The sequence below is a fragment of the Dermacentor albipictus genome, chromosome 8 (assembly GCF_038994185.2).
Source record: "Dermacentor albipictus isolate Rhodes 1998 colony chromosome 8, USDA_Dalb.pri_finalv2, whole genome shotgun sequence".
NCBI classification, from domain to species: domain Eukaryota; kingdom Metazoa; phylum Arthropoda; class Arachnida; order Ixodida; family Ixodidae; genus Dermacentor; species Dermacentor albipictus.
Genome location: NC_091828.1, coordinates 71,507,355 through 71,529,905, shown reverse-complemented (window position 1 = coordinate 71,529,905; position 22,551 = coordinate 71,507,355). Strand labels below are relative to the sequence as shown.

Below are 22,551 nucleotides of genomic sequence, written 5' to 3'. Positions count from 1 at the left end.
ACTGCGAAGCCTAGAACATTACTTATTTGTGAGATGAAAAAACTGGCATCCATCAGATACAGTTGCAACCGGCTACAGTCCTAGTCCAAGGTTTGATCCTCAGACGAGAACGAAAAGTTTTTCTTCAAGTGCGAAGCTGGCTGAGAAACGCCTGTAGGTTTCCTTCCAACCTTTGTGAAACATTCTGCAGTGGTTGTCAGTTTTCTCTTTCATAAAACTTTCTACATATTGCGAATTTCTGTCGAACTGATTTACTACGACAATTTATTTGTGTTTAGAGAATGCGCCATAACCGTAGATTGAAGGGGGAGGAGGTGAAGTTCACAGTTCAACGTGGTCCTCGAAGGTCACTAGTTTGGGACGTGTTCTCTTTAATTACATAAAGTAGTGGTGACTTAGACTATCACTGTTTGAATGGCGACAAATTTTTGCTGGTCGTGGCCGAAGTGCAATTTTTCTGTTTCACGAGAAAGACCAGCCGTACGAATGATCTGAAGGCCGGCTTTAAGCAGCTGGATGTGTTTTTGAAATGTTAGAGACAAGGCGATGACATCGTTAAAATACAATAAGCATGATTGACACTTAGAGCTTGGTAAGGCAGTGTCCAACATTCGTTGAAATGTCGTGGGCGCTTAACATAAGCTGCAAGGGAGTACCTTAAATGGGTATTAGCCGTCAGGTTTACTACGGGTAGCGTTTCTCAACTTCAACCGGACAGTCGCGATTGCTGAAGTCCATGCATTAGGAGCAGCGGGTGAGGTGGAGGCAAGATAAGGGGTCATCGATGCGGGGCGGGGAGTAAATGCCTTTCTTTGGGGATCAGTCCAGTTGGAGATAATCTACGCAAAACGATAGAGCAAGACAACGGGTGACGTGCATGAACTGGTCGTCGCTACGCGTTTGTTGAACTTGGGGATGAATGTCATCTTGCCCTGCTTGGAAACCCTATAAGCGCGTTCATGCACCAGCTTAATGGTCACATCAGCACTTATTTGCTCTTTCGGGAGAGGGCCCTACTTTACACGAGAATTGGAGACAAGCCAGTCGCTGAACGGATGCAGAAGGGTTGGTCAAATTGGCTTCTGTGCAGGCGCCAGCTTCAGGTTCACATCAACGTGACTGGTGGCCACACTGTCACTGCTGTTGGTCTCCGAAAATTCTGACAGGGCAGTACAACAACGCGAATCATCCAGTCGTTTGAAGTAAGCTATTGTTTTTTTTTACTAAGTGCTGGAGTGCCGCGCTGAAGTTTCTAACCATGATTGCCGTCTGCGCGTTGCGGAGTTGAATGACTCTTCCAGCAACGCAAAACTGTTGGCACAACAAGGCGTAAATGCTTCATCAAGACCGGTAACATTGGTTTGTGTGCAGTTTAGGGCCAGAACAAAAAGGGCCAATAAATATCGTACTTGGGAAAACTCATGAGGGAGCGGCTGCGAGAGAGGTCATTTATTTTGCATAATGGATGAACGTCCTTTTTTTCTTGGTATTTATGAACATAAGAAAAAATAATGTATGTCCAGAGTTTCGAGCGCTGTAGTCGGGTAATTTATAAGCAGCGGCATTTGACCTTCAAAGGCGTATGCATCCGAGCCTCCACGAATGGGCGTGCACTTTACGCCGACGTCATGAGCCGGACGGCCAGTGACTCCGCCGGCGCAGGAGTTCGCCAGTACATCGAACTGAGAGGGACTTTCGAGCGGGGCTATTTCTTTAGTCGTGGATGCAATTGGCTGCCGCACTTAGCTCATCTGGGTGAGGCTTCTCCTGCCTTCTTAAGTGGCACCCGACTATACATGGTCTTATTCTTTGAACTTTTATTTTGAATTCTCTCGTATTAAAAGGCCCACACCAACAGGGAGAGTAGTGTTTCTTTGTTGCACCTGAGTTCCGGGGGGGGTATCATTCATGTCTCGTAGGACCGCGCGAGCTTGGCATCTATGTATCGGAGCGGACGAAGTCTCTCGCAGTCCCACAAGTGGTGTTTATTATTCTGTGTGATGGTGGCATCATTTCAGTCCAGGCAAGACCACTGTGGAGGTTGACTTGGCTTGCTGGTTGTTCTTCAGAGAAATGTGCAACTCACTCTGAGGGGTCGGTCATCAATCGGGCTGTAGATGGGTCAAGGACTAAAAAATATAGCGAACATGATGTTAAACCAATTTAGTAACTTGAAATTGTGACATACGATATGAACCATCAAATATTTGGAATCTGTAGCGACAAAACATCGTAATAAATTAATGTGTTAACATTAAAAAAGAAAAAGAAACACAGAAATTTTAGCATGCTGTTCTTTTTGTCTCGGGCAGAAAATTGCAGAGGGCATCAAAAGCGTCCCTGTGGCTAAAGGCCAGTTCGCTAGCAATACCGGGACAGTGAAATTCAAGCCAATCTTTCGGAAGCTGCCGAACAACAACTTGTGGTCGAGAATTCGAAAACGCAATGGCATGCTTGAAGTCGTAGCTTTGGTGTTGAGAAATGGCAACGGAGGAGAATGCAGGAACGTTTACTGCGAATTTGTATGACGAGCTTTGAAAACATAAAACGAATTTTTCTCTTCCACAGCATTTATTGAATCACATGCCAATTATGTAATATCTTTGTCATTTCAATAACCGGTGCATTGAACGGTGCGAAAGGCAGTAGATTTCTTCTACCCCTCCGTAGTTTTCTTTTTCTTTTATTTAAATACAAACACAGAAGTAATTTTATCTGCTTCTGATGGCTCCATCACAGCCTTTACTTTCATTACTTTTCGATTCCATTTATCAAGCTTCGAAATCTTTCTTCTAATAAAGGACTTTGCCTTGCGCTGCCAGATTCATGGCCGATCTCCAGCGGCGATTGCTAGAGGGTATGCGCAGCAGTGGTTGAGGCTATCATCACTATCACAAGGCAGCGCGAGCTGTAGAAGAAGAAACGAATCTTGCTGTGGTGCCTACTGACGACACTGCGATCCTGAAGAACTATTTCTTCAGCGCCACGATACAGTAAAAAACCACGTCGCCAACCCATCAATCGTCAAGTGCGGTCTCCACAATATGGGTGAGTATTCTTTGCGCTCTCTTATTATGGAAAAACCGGCCCTTCCGGTTTAGAGTCAAGAAGTCTCGGTGCGCGGAGTTGGGATTGGGAAGCAAGAAAAGGGAATAAAAGTTAAAACGCAATATATACGCTAATATTCCGCCGTATGTAATTCTCCGCCCAGTTGATGGAAGGAATTTCGTAACACTCACATTCAAAAGTGATATAAATTTCGAAATAATAGTAGACTAGGAAGTGTCTTGATTTAGAAAAAGGACGTTCAGGTTCAGACGAAACAAATGTTGTGTACCACTACATCAACGCCACCATATTTTGATTTTCTTCTAGAGCTTTAAACGCACCTCTTCGAACTTCAACCTGCTTCGGCAGAATGTTGTTGGGCTAAAAGACTATTCTCTCTCTAGTTTCACGTTTACAATCAGCTGTTAGGATGCCCTTTCGTCATGCTATAACCTACTTGAACTTCCGTACAATTGGCACAAAAGCTGGTTGTCCAGCTACCTCATTTAGCTCAGCGTTTCTCGGCAGGCTTTTGAAAAATGTTAGTAGGTGCTTCTATTTCTCTGCATGTCGCCGTACTGCAGCTGGACCACGTTTGCCGGTTTAATTTGCCAGCATAGCCCGGAGGTACTACGGTCTGTGGCGCTTGTTTCTTGTAGTGCGTAGTAAAAAAAAGAAAAAGAAAAGAAGAAAACAGAGAAACGGTTAAGTATTTGTGATAGTCTCCCCAAAGAAAGAAGAAATCCCACGAGCTTATCTGCTACTCTTGTGCCAAGAACACGAACTTTTGGCCTAATATCGTGATGCCGTTTAAGGATTACTGACGTAATTTTACGCTATTTACAGTCACAATGCGTTAAATGTACTTCTCAACTCAGCCGGCTGAAAGTAAGCTGTCGTGAAGAACTAAGAAAATTGCTGCAGATGTCATGTCTCAATGACTGTCGATGGTAATGCTCCTAGAATTTTACTTTCTCTAAATGATCAAGTTTAGCCATCTGTCCAACAGGCCAGCGAAACCTAAAGGCCACGACATCAGTGCGAAGACATCACTAAATGATTTCAACTGGTAGTAGCGACAGGCGGCGTGTTCAAAGGGCAGGGAGACAATCAATGCGAACTGGTGACTTGCGCGTACTAGGATATCCTCGTTCAAGGAGAACGCAAGCTACTATCCCAATCCCGAAAGGAGTCCTACGGGTTACGCCGTCTTTTCAGACAGGGATAAAGACACTTTGCTTCTTTCAGCGTTGCATGCACGCGGTTCCGGGCATCTAAGGGCATCAGAGACTTTTGCTTAGTGCGGCTAGGAGTCAGTTATCGCTCTAGGAAGATTTTGAGGTGTCGAGAACCCCGCATCTATTGAATAGGCTAGAGCCTCGTTCGGTATCGGAATCAACCAGACAAATCGCTCCACCAGCCCAAGAACGGCCATGCACTACCATCCATTGTTCGGCATTTGTTCCCCTTTTTAGCATTCTGGCAATGTAGCAACACACCGTATTTCTGAGGTTATGTTTATTTACCACTGTAGTGGTCATGCTGAGACTTCCGCTGCTTCGGCCTAATGCGACATAATCTGGTATTGTCCAACTTCGCTGTGGCACCAGCTTGACAAGGTCGTCCATGAGCACATGAGCATGGAGGTATGACGACGACTGTATGACGTCGACTCAGTTATGTCAATGTAATGACGAAAAGGTCTATGAGGAACGATTGCACAACCACGACGGCATGACCACGATGATATGACGACTAATACCCTATGGTTACTGTTTGTCGACGACGCAATGAAGAGGATGGTATCACAATGGCGGCATAATCAAGATTGAATGACGACACCATGATTACGATACAAGACGGGATGATGTCGATAGATCGAAGAAGCCGGTATGGCGACAATGACATCACCATTATGGGATGACGTTACTGAGGTGATGACGAAGGTGAAAAGACCGCGTGACAAAGACGGCCTGACGACAATGGTACATCCAAGACTGTGTGACGTCCATGGCATGACGAGAGTCGGATGCCGAAGTCAGAATGAAGACGATCGAACGACCACGGCGGCATCACGACAACGGTATGACAACAAATACCTGACGACGACTCTACTGCGACGTCGCTGTGGTGATTCTGAGTTGACAATGGTATGAAGAAAATGAGATGACGACGAATGTAGCACGACAGTTCCATGACGACGACTGTATCATGAAGCCTTCATGATCACAACAGAATGAAGAGAGCCGGATGACGAAGCTGCAGTGACGACGATGGCATGAACATGACTCTTAGGCAACGAATGCATGATTGTGATTACCTGACAACGATGGGATCACCGTGACGTCATTGTCACGATTGAATGATGACAGCATAATTAGGATAGAATGACGAAGATGGAATGATGTATGGATGAATGAAGGCGGCATTGCGACGATGGCATGATGACAGTGGTACCATGCCGACTGTGTAACAAAGTTGCGATGACAAAGACTGTGTGACGATGACGCCATGTTGAGAGTCAGATGTTGAAGTAGAATGACGACGATAAAGCAACCGCGATGGTATCAATGATCACGAAGAAATAATTACGATGACATGACAGCGGTATTGGGATAATGGGATGATTACGAGTCTATCACAACAAGGGCGTGTCGATGACTGTATCACGAAGCCTGTCTGAGGACGGCGGCCTGACGAGAACGCTGTGACAGCAGATGCATGATAGCGACAGTCTGACGACGACGCAATGAAGACAATGGCACGAAAGCAGCGGCATAACAACGGCGGCTTAAGCCCCATTGAATGACCAGACCATGATACAATGAATGGCAAAGGATTGACGTCGATGGAACAACGAAGGTCGTTTGGCAATGACGACATAACGGCGATGGCACGAGTACAGTGGGATGACGTTGCCGAAGTGATGACGATAGTAAAACGACATGATGACGCGGGCATGCCGACAATGGTATGACGGTGACGGGATACCGAGAATGGCATGAGGAGAGCCGTATGACGAGGTTAGCGTAATGACGATGGAATGACCGTGATGGCGTCGTGATATGCTATGACAAAATGGGTGACGATGACTGTATCACGACGACACAATGACGACGATGGCACGAAAACGTTACGACGACAGTGGAGTGATGACAGGTGTATGGGGTCATGACAGGTGTTCCGGTCATGGCCACAGATCGCTATAGCGGCAAGTCCACACCCACGCTCAACGGAGTGAACACTGCCATCGCGTCGTATTGGCTTGGGTCAATAATGCTAGACATCTGACGCCGGCGCTTGCACATATGGGTGTTTGGGATTGCCGACGTCAGCTTTGCCACACTGAGAGCAGACTACCTCAGCCATTTCAACCGAGATGTGAGTGTTCACGATGGGTGCCTAAAGGATAATGTCCCATCCCTTGATGTACTTTTCCTGCAGTCCAACCTCACCGTTCCAAAGCAAGACAGTCGGGACTGGCGGCCTTGTGGTGATTACCGAGCTTTTAATGCCATCACTACGCGGGATGAACATCCCCTTCCCTCCAAACATGAAATCAGCGTTTGTGTCGCAGGAACCAATATATACTAGAACATCGATTTGATGAGCGCGCACCACCAAATTTATATCGAACCCAGCGACATTCAGAAGACAGCCATAACCACTCCATTTGGCCTATTCGAGGTTGTTGGTATGCTTTACAGTTTGAAGAATGTGGCGCAAACATCATGGCTTATGGACACGGTTACACGCAGACTAACCTTCATTTTCATCCACCTTGGAGAAATTCTCGTTGCAAGTCGCACAGAAAAAAAAAGCACAAGGAGCACCTTCGGCTCGTATTTGAGTAAGCGGATGAATAAGGCCTAGTCGTAAAGTCCCAGAAATGCATTTTCGGAGTTGAAGCTTTAGGTTTTCTCGGCTATCGCGTTTCACCCCAAGGCATTAAGCCACTGGAATCACGGGTGTGCGCAAATCGAGGACGTCCCCTCTCCGACCTCCTTCCGAAAGTTGCACGAGTTTCTGGGGCTCATAAATTTTTGCAGGCGCTTCATACCATCCTGTGCACGAGTTCTTCAGCCACTTACCGACCAGCTGCTTCGTAACTCCAGAAAGCTGCCTACCTTGCACAGGTCCTTGGAGCAGGAACACTCTTTCCAGAAAGCCAAAACGCGGTTGGTGCCTGCAGTGTTGCTAATCCGTTACCGACCAGCTGCTTCATAACTCCAGAAAGCTGCCTACCTTGCACAGGTCCTCAGAGTAGGAACACTCTTTCCAGAAAGCAAAAACGCAGTTGGTGCCTGCAGTGTTGCTAATCCGTTACCGACCAGCTGCTTCGTAACTCCAGAAAGCTGCCTACCTTGCACAGGTCCTCGGAGCAGGAACACTCTTTCCAGAAAGCCAAAACGCGGTTGGTGCCTGCAGTGTTGCTAATTGATCCGTGACCCGACGCCTCAAATCACCTTATGGTAGAGGCGCCGACTATGGCAGCGCGTGCAGTATTGCAGCAACACGTTCACACCGACTGCAGTCCGGTGGGCTTCTTCTCAAAACGCCTCAAACCCACACAAACTCGCTACAGCGCATTCGAGAGGGATATGTTAGCCATCTTGTGCGCTGTCAAGCATTGCAGTTTTTTTTCCTTGAAGGCTCTATGTTTTACATCCTGACCGACCACAAGCCGTTAACTTCCTTTTCAAGAACAACAGTTCCTCGTATTCAGAACGTGAGTTTCGGCAACTTCGTTTATTTCCGCATTTTCTACGCACATCCGACACATCACCGGGACCAAAAATGAGGCAGCTGACGCACTGTCGCGGATTGGCGCTATGAGTGCTGGCCCTGTGGATTTCCAAGTTCAAGCCTCCGCCCAGCAACACGACCCCGAGCTGCGCCAATTGCGGAAAAAAGGCTCGCCGCTCCAGCTTGCGGAGGTGCCACTTTCCTAGACAACAACATTGGTCACGTGCGACACATCGCAAGCAGCCCCTTGCCCACTCGTGCCCCATCAGTTTCGGCGGCCAATATCCGATTTCGGCAACCAATAGCACGGGCTGAGCCATACCGGCATCAGCAGGACACAAAGGCTTATTAGGGACCGCCTCGTCTGGCCAACAACGCAGATGTTAGAAGTTGGGCAAGAAGCTGACAAGCCAGTCAAGCCGTGAAGGTGACCCCGACACACGCGTTCAGTAGTGCAGCCATTTCGACCACCAGAGATCAGTTTCGATCACGTGCATTTGGACTTGGTGGGGCCTTTTCAGCCCTGACAAGGTTTCAGGTACCTCCTCACGCATGTCGACCGGTACTCAAGGTGGCCTAGGCGACGCCTCTACAAGACATCATAGCCGAAACAGTGGCAGAAGCATTTGCTGTTACGTGGGTGTCGCGGTACGGTTTTCCTTCGCGAATTACTACTGACCGAGGCCGACACTTGCAAAACTCACTTTCTTCTGCCTTGGCGAGACTGCTTGGCACGCGCCTTCATAACACCACGGCTTACCACCTCGTTGAGCGTCTCCACCGACAATTGAAGACCTCATTGGCCCCCACGCTCGACGGACCGCACTGGGTGGAAAGGCTACACCTAGTACTACTGGGGTTGCGAACAAGAATCAAGAATGGCCTTGGCGTCAGCGCAGCTGAGATACTCTATGAAAAAGCAATCCGCGTTCCAGGCCATTCCAAAATTCACCAGCTTCGACCTACACCTCCATGTATCGGCCGCAGGTCCCCTGTGCTGAGTTTCCCGACAATGGACATAACCGCACACATCTTTCTGCGGTGCGACTCTATCAAGCCACCATGGACTACTTCCTATGAAGGCCCCTTTCGTGGGGTTTCGCGTTCAGAAAAAAAGCTTGAAGGCTGACGTACGCGGCAAAGAGACAGTGTCATGAAACCGCCTGCATTCCTTCCGCCATTAACATCTAAGCCGCCAGCATGCTAGGGCGCAAGCCCTTGTAGCGACCGCCCGTCACTATACGTTGTCCCCCGCTTCTGGATATTGCAGTTACTCCTCCTGGCCTCCACGTGGGGGTCATTGTCCCCTGCTCTTTCTTGGAAGTGAGGGGGCTCCGAGAATGAGGCGCGAGCACCGCTACTCATCAAAACTACTTTTACTGTGGAATATAGCCAGTGGACTCCCAGTTCTCAACCTCAACCATTACGGTTCTCAACCGTAATGACGACGGCATGAACAGAGTACGATCATGAAGCTGAAATTACGACGATGGCACTACCACGAGCACATACCTAGTAGCCGAAGGTGGTAAACATCTTGGGGCACTGGGTCGGCGTCAAAGGCTAAATAAATAGATCGATAGATACTTAGATAAATGGGCTCAAAACGGTTGAAGTGGGCGAAGAATGCTAGTCGTATTACAAAGAGGTGCCGTAAATCAGGCGCCATGTAATTAATATTTTCTTTTGCAGTTAAACACTAGCGCACGTAAAGTGACGTCAACAATATCAACGGGGTTGACCATTGGCTGGAACCAATTAGAAGCGTATAAAATTTGATAAGTACAATCTTTACAGTATACTGTCGCCAGCAGTTTGTTTTGACCGTGCCTACTGTGGCACAGGAAGCGGTACACACAACTCATAAAGCATTGAAATTGCAGAGAGCGGCACGGTGAACGAAGGCGAGACGACGCATACGACTCGTAAGTACGCAATGACACCGTGCATTCCACGCATAACATTTCCGCTTCAGAAAATAAGTGAAACAATATGTTGTCAACGGTTGGGCTGGGTGCTGCAGACACCAATACTGAGTGAGCCACAAGCAGTTTCGCAGGATTTATGCCTAATATTTTGGTTAAGAGAAAATAAATATCAGGAAATGCTTTGAAGGGCATTTGATATATTAGGAATGCAACGCAAGCCTTTTCATTCAATATGCGCGCTCTTGGGTTCGATGATGAACTCTTAACGCTTTGGTACCCTTCGATCGCGGCCCGCAATGTATCCTTAGGGGAAGATTTCTTCATTCTTCAGTTGATTCTTCAAGGAAAAAACATTTTACTGCATTTTACAATAAACGCATTCCCTTCCATCCCAGTCTGCTTTTAGGAGATAACCCACTAGTAGAAACTTCATCTGTTTTTAGTTTTTTGAAAGACGCAGCGATCCTAAACGCAATATAATATATCACAGGACAACTAATTCTAAAATTTATTACCCGGTTTTTACACGCATCTTATGATGCACCTCACCCATTTTCTCAGTCCTGAGAAGAAGGCTGAGGTCTTCAATCGGTTTGTTGGGCTCCTCAGAGTCCTCGTCTGGACAAGGACCTCGCTAAGGATACCCAGCTTTTGAAATAAGTTATACCATGTGTTTGGCGCATGATAGCCTAAGTTGCTTATGCGCCATAAAACCCAATACAATACAATACAATACAATTCATTCTTCACTGACAATACGTTCAGGGTTGCTATGATTACGTGCTGATGAGCGCAGGCCTCCTCTTAAAGAATAGCCTACAAAAAAAGTTCATGGGCTTTGTGTCTGGGGAGATTGCCGGCCCCTCTTCAGCTGGCTTGAAGTCGAGCGTGAGAGCGCGGCACCACAGCCGCATTGTCGATTTCCTTTTCACTTGTGCTTGGGCGATGCCCGGCTGCACAGTCCAAGACTGCTCGTCAAAGTAGCACTGGTACATGACAGTGAATAAGGTTCTAGATTGGCTTTAAGTATGCGTATTTGTTGGTGTCAATGGTTTGTGCCTTTTGGCACAGAAACAAGAGCAGAGCGGCCAGTGTTGTTTACCCAAGCTCAAACCAAAACGTATGCCAGATGGGAATTTAAAAAAAATGATTGTCCAACTAGCTGCATCAGCTATCTATGACATTGGGGCAAGCTCGGAAATGTTTCAAGCGTTGTGACGGGTCTCTACCATGAAATGTTCTCTAGCATGAAAGTTCCCGTGCTCCCTTCTCGCAGCCCTTGCCAACAGCAGCCGCCATTTTCCCCACCTTTCTTTTCTTTGCACCTCCGTCAGTCTATGCCGTCTCCAGAACATGCATGGTAACATCTTGAGGTCATTTCGCATGGGTCCTCTCATTGTTGCCGCTCACACATTCAGCTTTAAGGCCAGCCTTCTGGCACTCCTCCATGACTGTTAATAGGTGCTCTTCCTTGTAGCTTTCTGTAAAGAAAATAGTGAAGTGACCATAGGGACAGGACGACCACTACGTGGTAAGTCCTTCCGTATATCACACTTAAGATCCCAGCAAACAATCTTGTAGTGAATATTTAGAATTTTGGCGGCCTCAGAAGGATAGTGCCCAGCCTCGATCAGAGGTGAGATTGCGGGTCGATGTGGTCTAGGGACATGCCATTTTATGAATAATAACAAACAGCCTAAAACACTGGGAAAATACAGAATAAAGATTTCAGAAATGACTGGAGAAACTAAGCGGGAAAATTAAAAAAAAATTAGCAGCAGAATTATTGATTGAAGTGTGTGATAGTAATTATGGCACACCATGTAGACCGCTAATTCTATTGCCTTCCCGAACAAACAAGCACGGACGACGGTAAACCACGTCTATTGCCGTCAACTGTCCTACAGAGTCGGTAGACTATCGAAACGTTAAGACTCGGGCGATGCGTGTTACTCGTTTCCTTTATCTTTTGAGTGCGCGACTTGTTTTTAAATGGTTGACGTGCTTGACGATCATAATAAGCAGAACGCGGGGCTAACACCATCGAGAAAAATAGAAAAAAACGCTAGAAAAATGTTTTTGCTGCCGCTTCTGTGCACAGATCCACTGAAAAAGTGCTGGAATTGCCATTTATGTATGTTCACGATAACTTCAGAGCAGGAGAAATGCGGCAATTCGCTCGCAGCTCTTTTTATGAGCCCAAAGTTCGTTTGTGTGTATGTGATGGAACTGCCCATTTCATGCCATGGCAAAGAGGTGGGCAGTGTATTGCCTTAGAGTCGTATTCGTCATGCGGTATTAGCTGTGAGAACGAAATATTTTAGCACCACGACTGCGATTAACAGAGAAATTTGTGGTCCTATTGGCAAACGCAGTGTCACACTTGTTTATACTTTGCGCATTCTCGAAGCACAACGATGTGTCTGGCGAGCTATTTTCAGCCGCTTGAATGACAGGCCACTCTCTCAATGTAAGTTCCTGGGACCTTCGCAAAAAAAAAGAAAAACCCTTGCACAAACAAGGCTTAAGATGTGCTAATACGCTTTCTGAAGGCGACTGCAGCACACAAAAGCCTCGGACATTTCTCTACGAGTTTGATCAATTCATTTACTAGTGAATACACTGGATGAACTCCTGGGCAATAAAGTTGTTATAGCACCTTGGCAAGAGCCCAGGACCCATTACAAAAAGGATTTGCACGTGCTGCCTCTGCATTATTTTTTTATGTTTCCTTCCTTCCATTTCCCTTCATATATTGTAGGGTAGCGAACCGGCCAGGACCTTAGTCAGCCTTGCTGCTTTGCCTCCTCCTATTTCTTAAACTTATTACGTCTTTACACTTTCTTGCGAAATCAGGAGTATTAGAACACGCGCTCCTGTGCCCTAGGTAACAACTGGGATCTGATGGGTGGCAAGCTGACAGGCAGATATGATTAGATTATTCGTCCTATATGAAATTAAAACGGGAGATTTGGAGTGGACTGCAGATCTTGCACGCGGGCAGTTGTTCCCAACGTAGAAATTTATTGAAATTTGTTACTTGAACATGCTACACAACTTCGAAACAAGGAGGCCACAGAGCGGTCCCACTGAACTGGTTTCGGAGCTGCACACCTTCAAAACACTTGCAGAAGCATTTTTTTCAAATGTTACCGGCATGATACAGCACTTCAGATGCTCTCCTATGGCCTTGGCAGGCAGGTCTCGGTAGATTTATACTCATGTTCATGGCGTCATTCATAGCAATCAGAAAGAGAGTTATACCAAGCGACACAGTGTTGCTCAACGGCTGTTGACATGCTTTTGCTAACAACTCACGAAACGCTAAGGCAGAACAACTGCCAGCTGAAGATGCGAGGCTGACTCCATTGACTGTATCACCACTACTACAACCACCCACACTACCTGAAGTTATGGTTTATTGTCAAGAGTGTCGTTATTTTTTAAAAGGAACGAATGCAGCTAATGCTACGTTTCTGCCGAAAACACCTGCGAAGTTGTTTTAATGCGTTGCAATAGCTTAGCTTAGGAATGCCAGGCTGCATTAGTTGAACGTCTGTTGTACTCTCTTTCCAGAATCCTCAGCCTGGCAAAGTGCGGTAAGTGCCAGATGCATGGAATTGGAATTCCCCTACAAACACTTCCGAGAATCTTTTTCAAAAGTTTACCTTGACTGCAAAATCGCAACTTAAATCACGGATGTTGTTATCAGCGTGAAGTGAAAAAGATTGCACGGTTTGTTCCTGCGTTTCTTTCACAACCCTTCAAAGACGTGACATAAATACCGCCAAAATTTAAACTTCTATCTGAATGTGCCAAGTACACCAAGAATAAGTATATTGACACGTGTACTTGTCTTTATCGGGCGACAAGTTTTGTCGCCTAACAAATGTTATCGCACAGCGCGGGACGCGCCTGCATGTATCCGAAGTTTCTGGAAAGTTATCGATGCTTCTATCCGCTGTCTGTTGTCGCCGAACGTTGTGTTATCTGATTTCATCGCTTGACACGAATGGTGTAGAACATTTTAGAAGGCATGCGGGTCCCAACGTTTAATCTGGAACATTCGATGATTGCTATATAAAAGCCGACGCGCTTGACCCGCTGATCAGATTTTCGACGATCGCCGACTGTGTTCGCCGCTTTCGTTGTGCTATAAGTGTAGCCTGTTTTGTGGGCACAGGTTCGCCCAATAAAAGCTAGTTTTGTATTCCACCGTACTGCTTCTTTCTTCGCCGTCACTACCACGTGACATCTGGTGGAGGTGCTTTACGTCCATGTACCGGACGCCCCCGACAAGCCGTAATACAAGCCCGGACCGCAAAGACAACACCAGCGCCGTCCCGGAACATCGAGCAAGCCGCCGTCTTCAACAGCTGCCCCCGGAGCACGGACTTCTACCTGAGAAGACCAAGAAGATTGTGGACAAGGCAACCCCAATGGCAGCCCCAGCATCCCCCATCGTGCTGCAGCAGCCCAGGGAACCTCCGACGTTCCGCGGATCAACATTCGAGGACCCGGAAACCTGGCTCGAAACGTATGAGAGGGTCGCTAAGTTTAACAGTTGGGACAGCGACGACAAGCTGCGGCATGTCTATTTCGCATTGGAAGACGCCGCCAGGACGTGGTTCGAGAATCGGGAAGCCACCTTAACGACGTGGGACCTTTTCCGAAGCGGCTTCTTGCACACGTTTACAAGCGTCGTGCGAAAAGAGCGAGCCCAAGCTCTACTAGAAACCAGAGTACAGCTGCCAAACGAGACGATCGCAATCTTCACGGAGGAGATGGCCCATCTTTTCCGGCACGCCGACCCGGAAATGTCGGAGGAGAAAAAAGTTCGCTTCCTGATGCGCGGCGTCAAGCAAGACCTTTTCGCCGGACTTATTCGTAACCCACCGAAGAGTGTGGCTGAGTTTTCTGCAGAGGCATCGACGATCGAGAAAACTCTGGAGATGCGCACCCGGCAATATAACCGCCAGGGGCACACGCCGCAGTATGCCATCCAAGGACTAGGTTCGGACGACCTTCAAGAGACCATAAGGGCCATTGTGCGCGAAGAACTGCGCAAGGTCCTGCCTTCGTCGCAGCCTCAAGTGGCCTCTATCGCCGACATCGTGAAGGAAGAAGTGCACCGATCCCTTGGAGTTCCTGAGGTGCAACCAGAACCACCGCAGCCGGAAGCAATGACCTACGCCGCCGCCGTCGCCCGCCGTCAAGGCCCCCCTGCGCGACCGCGCCAAGGTCCTGCAACACCGCAATTCCGTCGTCCACCGCCGCCGCCGCCAGCGCGCCCACCCGTCGCCCAGCGCACCTATACGAGGAAGACTGACATTTGGCGAGCCCCCGACCACCGCCCGCTCTGCTATCACTGCGGAGAAGCCGGCCATGTGTACCGCCGATGCCCATACCGCGACATGGGACTGAGAGGGTTCGCCGTCAACGCGCCGCGTCCACAGCTTGGGGAGCGCCCACGTGACATTGCCGATTACCTAGCCGCCACTCAGTGGAACTCTCGACGACCGTCCCGTTCGCCGTCACCAGACCGCTACCTGTCGCCGCAGCGCCGTCCATACACTGCCCCAGCCCGGGGCCGCTCTGCGAGCCCATACCCGGAAAACTAAAAGCAGCAACCGATGGAGGTGCGGTTGCTGTTCGTCGAACTGACGAAGATCCTCCGCCGCCGACGAAGACGACGAAGAGACCATCTCGACAACATAACGACACGCCGCCGTCCCGACGAAGTCTGGAAGCCAAAACTACACCGACGAAAGACGACTTGACGACGCGACGTTCCAACCTCAGTTCAACACGACGCAGCCGTGATCCAACGCCAAGACCTAACTGCAATGCCAGACAAAGAACAACCGACCTCGACGTGCTTCTCGACGGCCACGCAGTCACTGCCTTAGTCGACACAGGGGCCGATTACTCCGTAATGAGTGGACACATCGCCGCCCTGTTGAAGAAAGTTAAGACCGCATGGGAAGGCCCTCAGATTCGCACCGCTGGAGGACACCTCATCACGCCGACTGGGATCTGCACGGCAAGAATAACCATTCATGACCGGACTTACCCTGCCACCTTCGTTATCCTCCAACAGTGTTCACGAGACGTCATTCTCGGTATGGACTTCCTGGACCAACACGGCGCAATCATCAACCTGAAGTCGAAGTCAGTAACGCTGTCGGAAGATAAAGCAATGCCGCCGGAGAGCCCTCGTAGTCACCACGCCTTGAGTGTGCTCGAAGATCAAGTGAGCGTCCCGCCTCGCTGCAGCATCGTTATTTCGGTCAGCACCGAAACACCCGCTGACGTAGAAGGCGTCATTGAAGGCCACCAACGTCTACTGCTAGACCATGAAATTTGCGTCGCAAGAGGGATCGCTCGACTGCATGGAGGGAAAACTGAAGTGTTGCTGACAAACTTCAGCCAGGAGTTCAAGCACATCAACAAGGGCACGACGATCGCGTACATCGAGGAAATTCTGGAAACAAGGAATGCGTTTGTCCTCTCGGATTCCGCCGCATCTACCCCGACGACCATGGTTCCCGAACCAGACTACGACATTAATCGAAATCTCCCAATGAATAAGCAACAGCAGCTCAGAAGTCTGCTCCGACGATACAAAGGCTGCTTTTCGACGTCATCGAGGATTCGACAAACACCAGTCGCCAAGCATCGCATAATCACCGAGGAATGCGCTCGCCCACTCCGTCAGAGCCCTTACCGAGTTTCGGCGCGAGAACGTGAAGCTATAAGAGAACAAGTCGACGAAATGCTGCGCGACGACATCATCCAGCCGTCGAAAAGCCCATGGGCATCCCCTGTTGTTCTGGTAAAGAAAAAGGACGGAACCCTACGTTTCTGCGTCGATTATCGTCGTCTGAACAAGATCACGAAGAAGGACGTATACCCCCTCCCACGGATAGACGACGCATTGGATCGGCTCTGCAACGCTAAATACTTCTCGTCCATGGACCTAAAGTCTGGCTATTGGCAGATAGAAGTCGACGAAAGAGATCGCGAAAAGACCGCCTTCATCACCCCAGACGGCCTCTACGAGTTCAAGGTCATGCCATTCGGACTGTGCTCGGCGCCTGCAACGTTCCAGCGCGTGATGGACACGGTTTTAGCAGGATTGAAGTGGCAGACCTGTCTCGTATACTTGGATGACGTCGTCGTCTTCGCCGGAAATTTCGACGTTCACCTTAGGCGGCTGGCAACAGTACTAGAGGCCATCAGGTCATCAGGACTTACTCTGAAGCCGGAAAAGTGCCGCTTCGCTTACGAGGAGCTTCTATTTTTAGGCCACGTCATCAGCAAATCTGGAGTCCGCCCCGACCCGCAGAAGACAGCTGCCATAGCAAAGTTCCCACAGCCCATCGACAAGAAGGCAGTGCGTTGATTTCTTGGCATGTGTGCCTACTACAGGCGATTTGTCAAGAACTTTTCACGCATCGCTGAGCCACTGACGCAGCTAACTAAATGCGACGTCGAGTTCAGGTGGGAAACGCCGCAGGCCGAGGCATTTCAAGAACTCAAACGACGCATGCAGTCGCCGCCCGTACTTGCGCACTTCGACGATCACGCCGATACCGAAATCCACACTGACGCCAGTAGCCTAGGCCTCGGCGCCGTCCTGGTCCAGAGAAAAGATGGACATGAACACGTGATAGCTTACGCTAGCCGGTCGTTGTGAAAAGCGGAAGGCAATTATTCTACAACCGAAAAGGAATGCCTCGCCATCGTTTGGGCTACAGCGAAATTTCGCCCTTACTTATATGGCAGGCCATTCAAAGTCGTCAGCGACCATCACGCCTTGTGTTGGCTAGCGAATTTAAAGGATCCCTCAGGACGGCTGGCACGGTGGAGCCTCAGACTACAAGAATACGACATCACCGTAACATACAAGTCCGGACGAAAACACTCAGACGCCGATTGCCTATCCCGCGCCCCCATTGACCCGCCGCCGCAAGATGACGAGGATGACGACGCCTTCCTTGGAATAATAAGCGCGGAAGACTTCGCCGAACAACAACGAGCGGACCCGGAACTTAAAGGCCTCGTCGATTATTTGGAAGGGCACACCGACGTTGTCCCCAGGGCATTTAAGCGCGGATTATCTTCCTTCACGCTTCAAGACAGTCTACTCGTGAAGAACTTCTCGCCAGTCCGCGCCAATTACCTTCTTGTTGTCCCGTCAGGACTTCGTCCAGAAGTATTGCATGCCCTACATGACGATCCGACCGCTGGACACCTCGGATTTTCCCGGACACTATCAAGGATACAAGAAAAGTATTATTGGCCGCGCCTGACCGCCGACGTCGCCCGTTATGTCAGAACATGCCGAGACTGTCAGCGACGCAAGACACCGCCGACAAGGCCAGCCGGATTACTACAGCCAATCGAGCCTCCTTGCCGACCATTCCAGCAGATCGGGATGGACTTGCTGGGACCCTTTCCGACGTCAATAACCGGAAATAAGTGGATCGTCGTGGCGACGGACTACCTCACCCGCTTCGCTGAAACAAAAGTACTGCCGAAAGGTAGCGCAGCCGAAGTGGCGAAATTCTTTGTCGAAAACATCCTGCTGCGACATGGCGCCCCAGAAGTCCTCATCACCGACCGAGGAACGGCCTTTACAGCGGAGCTCACCCAAGCCATTCTGAAATACAGTCAGACAAGGCACAGGAGGACAACGGCTTACCACCCGCAGACGAATGGTCTCACGGAGCGGCTGAATAAGACCCTCGCCGACATGCTAGCGATGTACGTCGACGTCGAACACAAGACCTGGGATGCCGTCCTGCCATACGTAACATTCGCTTATAACACGGCGGTGCAAGAAACAACACAGATCACGCCGTTTAAGCTGGTTTACGGCAGGAACCCGACGACGACGCTCGACGCCATGCTGCCCCACGTCACTGACGAAGAGAATGTTGACGTCGCTAGCTATCTCCAGCGCGCCGAAGAAGCCCGACAGCTCGCCCGCCTACGGATCAAGAACCAACAGAGGACCGACAGCCGACACTACAACCTCCGACGACGCTTTGTTGAGTACCAGCCCGGCGACCGTGTTTGGGTTTGGACACCGATACGCCGACGGGGACTCAGTGAGAAACTACTCCGACGCTATTTCGGACCCTACAAGGTCATCCGACGTATTGGCGCTCTGGACTATGAGGTCGTGCCAGACGGCATTTCGCATTCACAGCGGCGCCGCGCACGATCTGAAGTGGTCCACGTGGTGCGCCTTAAACCGTTTTACGGACGCTGACGAAATTCCTTATTTTCTTTGGTTGTTGTTTTCTTTGCTACGGGTGTTTTTATTTCGCTTGTATGTAGCATCGGGTCGATGCTTTTTAAGAGGGGGGTATTGACACGTGTACTTGTCTTTATCGGGCGACAAGTTTTGTCGCCTAACAAATGTTATCGCACAGCGCGGGACGCACCTGCATGTATCCGAAGTTTCTGGAAAGTTATCGATGCTTCTATCCGCTGTCTGTTGTCGCCGAACGTTGTGTTATCTGATTTCATCGCTTGACACGAATGGTGTAGAACATTTTAGAAGGCATGCGGGTCCCAACGTTTAATCTGGAACATTCGATGATTGCTGTATAAAAGCCGACGCGCTTGACCCGCTGATCAGATTTTCGACGATCGCTGACTGTGTTCGCCGCTTTCGTTGTGCTATAAGTGTAGCCTGTTTTGTGGGCACAGGTTCGCCCAATAAAAGCTAGTTTTGTATTCCACCGTACTGCTTCTTTCTTCGCCGTCACTACCACGTGACAATATTTAACGTAGGGAACAAATATCTTGCGCAAACGTTTTTTGGGATTAGGGGTGTAATAGCAGGCAGTCCACTGGAAGCCAGCGTAACCCTTGGCCACCTATGGCTTCGCTAAGAACTTGTACAGACATTTCTTGTGGGATGTGAAACATGGTAGGTTATCGCATTTTTTTACATTAATGGTGTGATACCACAGCAGGCGGGGATATGGAATCGGTCTGTCTCCGCAGACCGTGGTTTTAAATGAAAGCGAGTCGTGTGCGATGTGTGTCTTCCTCAACCTATGTTCCTGCTCTAATCCAACAAGTTACGCTTGCTTCTTTTCATTCGGTGTTGACCGAACACATTTAGCCAGAAACTCCGTACTCAATACCGAAAATCAGCTAGGAAAATAATTGTTTGGCCTGTTGACTGCTCGTCGATATTTATGCATATACCAGTTTGGTGGGTAGAGACGGAAGTATTAGACGGAAGTATACACGTTCATAAGGTTACCTCGTTTGTAGTTGCTAGTAAAACATGCAGATGCTTCGTCGCCTGAGAAACAAGAAAAAAAGCGTCCAAGGCAGTCACCCGTTTCTTTGAAACGAATCGAGGCACTGAAAGAAGGCCTCTCAAATTAGCGTTTTGCACAAATACCTGCTCTGAAACGCGGTAAGACGCCACAATAGCCAGATTCACTTCTTTGGAAAGGTACTGTTTGTCCTAAATGGGGCAGCGCACAGACCTTGTAAAAAGTGTACAGGTTACTGCAGGCCTTGACCACGTGTCGCTCAGCTCTCTGGTGCTATTCCCATGACGCACACGTATATCTACAGATCTGTGAATCATGCTCACGAGAGCTTTCATTTCATGCACCAGAGCTTTGGCACTGATGGCATACAACAGGAACACTCTTTCTGATCGTGCAATCAGCCTGACGGCCACGTGTTGTTTAGAGCGTACACTTTCAAAAAGATTTTACGTCAACCAAATGGAAGACTTGCCCTGCAGTGGTCGAAGCCGGCCCTCCCCTAACTTTTCAACTACTACATGCGCAATAGCTTTTGGACATTGAAAAAGGGGGCTATTATATTGCGGCAGAGCTCCGAAAAGTTTTGTAACGTAATCGTTTAAAACCTGAAAGCATGTGTGCTTACAACATCGTGGATGCTCGCAAAGGTCTGCAGCAATGCACTCAGCAGCTAGTGAACGGAAAATGCGAAGGTGTTCTCGTTTGGAAGGTCTGCAGTCTAGCCTACATGAGGTCCAGCGTAGTACTAGCTTTGCTTAGCATGTAAGGTAGTTTCACGAGGTTCGTTCATGTAGCAAGCGGGCCGTTACACAGTGCGGACGATCGCGACGTTCTCTGTATGCTTACTTTGGAACTTCTGTCGCATACGCAAACGTTCTACGCGTGCTGTGGTAAAAGTCAAGAGAACGTTGACTTAGGGCGGCTTCCCTGTGAAGTATAGTTCCCACATTCGTTTTTTTTTCTTTTTTCTTCAAATTTATTGTTGTTTGCACCCATGACCGCAAGAACAGGATAGTCGCACGAAGAGACAACGAGAAAAAAAGCGCCACGGGCCCAGCAATCTTTTATTTAACTGTAAACGTACAGCGTAAAATTAGTTGATTCTGAAATTAATATACAAAGTTGAAAGTCATAGCCTAGCCTGGTCCATATAAACTGACTTCATATAAAGTGACTTCATATAAAGTGACTTCATATAAATACCTAGGCGTTAACTTGTTCAATAACCTCACTTGGTCCTCACACATTTGCAACATTAGCAATGATGCCAATCGTGTACTAAGCTACCTGCGCCGTAATCTACGTCTTGTCCCGCACTCAGTAAAACTACTCGCATACTTAACAATCGTTCGACCCAAACTAGAATACGCATGCTCAGTGTGGGACCCACACCAATCTAACCTGGCAACAGCACTAGAATCCATACAGAATCGTGCAGCAAGGTTCATTCATTCTGACTACTCTTACCACACTAGCGTTACTAAACTTAAATCATCTCTGAAACTTCAAACCCTCGAGCAGCGCCGCAAAACAGCAAGACTGTGCCTCTTTTACAAATTTTATCACTCACTACTTCATCAGACCGACATCACGCCTGCGCATCGCACTTCATCCCGTCATGGCCATTCAAAGGCTGTTTATCCCCCTCCAGCTCGCACCTCCGCTCATCTTAACTCTTTCTTCATTCAAACAGCGAAAGACTGGAATCATCTACCTGCTGAAGCGGTGCACCACTCCAGTCATTCGTCGTTCAAGGCATTTATTGAAAATATTATGTAAATATGCCCACCCCTCATGTAAAACCCCAAATGGGGTATTTGAGGTACCAATAAATAAATAAATAAATAAATAAATAAATAAATAAATAAATATACATAGCTCTTTTCGTGAAGGTAAGCGTTTTGCGGTGGGTGTAAGTTTGGCTCCCGCCGGCGGTAAATGCTTCTTCATAATAATATTATTAGTATTTTTCATTAGTAGCATACGTATTACGCCAAATTTAAACGTTATTTATTATCGCAACAAAAGCACTTCACTTTCTTTTGCTTCAGCGACCGCTGGCCTTGCGTGAGCTTTCCCCGAAAGTCTACTGGCTTGCGTTCACCTGGTTCTTCTCGTTCGACAGCACAATATGTATCATTTTGTTGTGTTATCTTTCTTCGTGCAGGCTGACTACCAATCGAGCAGCGCGAGCACCAGGCAGAGCCATCCCTCGGAGACCCAGCTGCATGCGAGCGGTGCCGACGACGTCGCCCTGAACATTCGCCGCATGGCCGGGACGCTTCCGGACCTCGTCCGCGTCGCTCAGGAGAGACTCGAGGCACAAAGGTGATCGGGGGCGATAGATAGATAGATAGATAGATAGATAGATAGATAGATAGATAGATAGATAGATAGATAGATAGATAAATAGATAGATAGATAGATAGATAGATAGATATGTAGATAAATGGTTAGATAGATAGTTATATAGCAAGCTAGCTAGCTAGCTAGATAGATAGATAGATAGATAGATAGATAGA

At 48.4% G+C, this 22,551-nt stretch overlaps 1 protein-coding gene across 1 annotated transcript in view; it reads left to right on the top strand.

The window, feature by feature from the left end:
- Positions 1 to 2,903: 2,903 nt before the first annotated feature.
- LOC135920757 (uncharacterized) overlaps positions 2,904 to 22,551 on the top strand; it is a 28,007-nt gene continuing 8,359 nt past the window's right edge. Inside the window, exons 1-4 of the mRNA XM_065455006.1 lie at positions 2,904 to 3,048; positions 9,678 to 9,719; positions 13,299 to 13,321; positions 22,197 to 22,357. Of these exons, the coding sequence (XP_065311078.1) occupies positions 3,045 to 3,048; positions 9,678 to 9,719; positions 13,299 to 13,321; positions 22,197 to 22,357 (230 nt within the window). The 5' untranslated portion in view covers positions 2,904 to 3,044. The remainder of the gene's footprint in view (positions 3,049 to 9,677; positions 9,720 to 13,298; positions 13,322 to 22,196; positions 22,358 to 22,551) is intronic.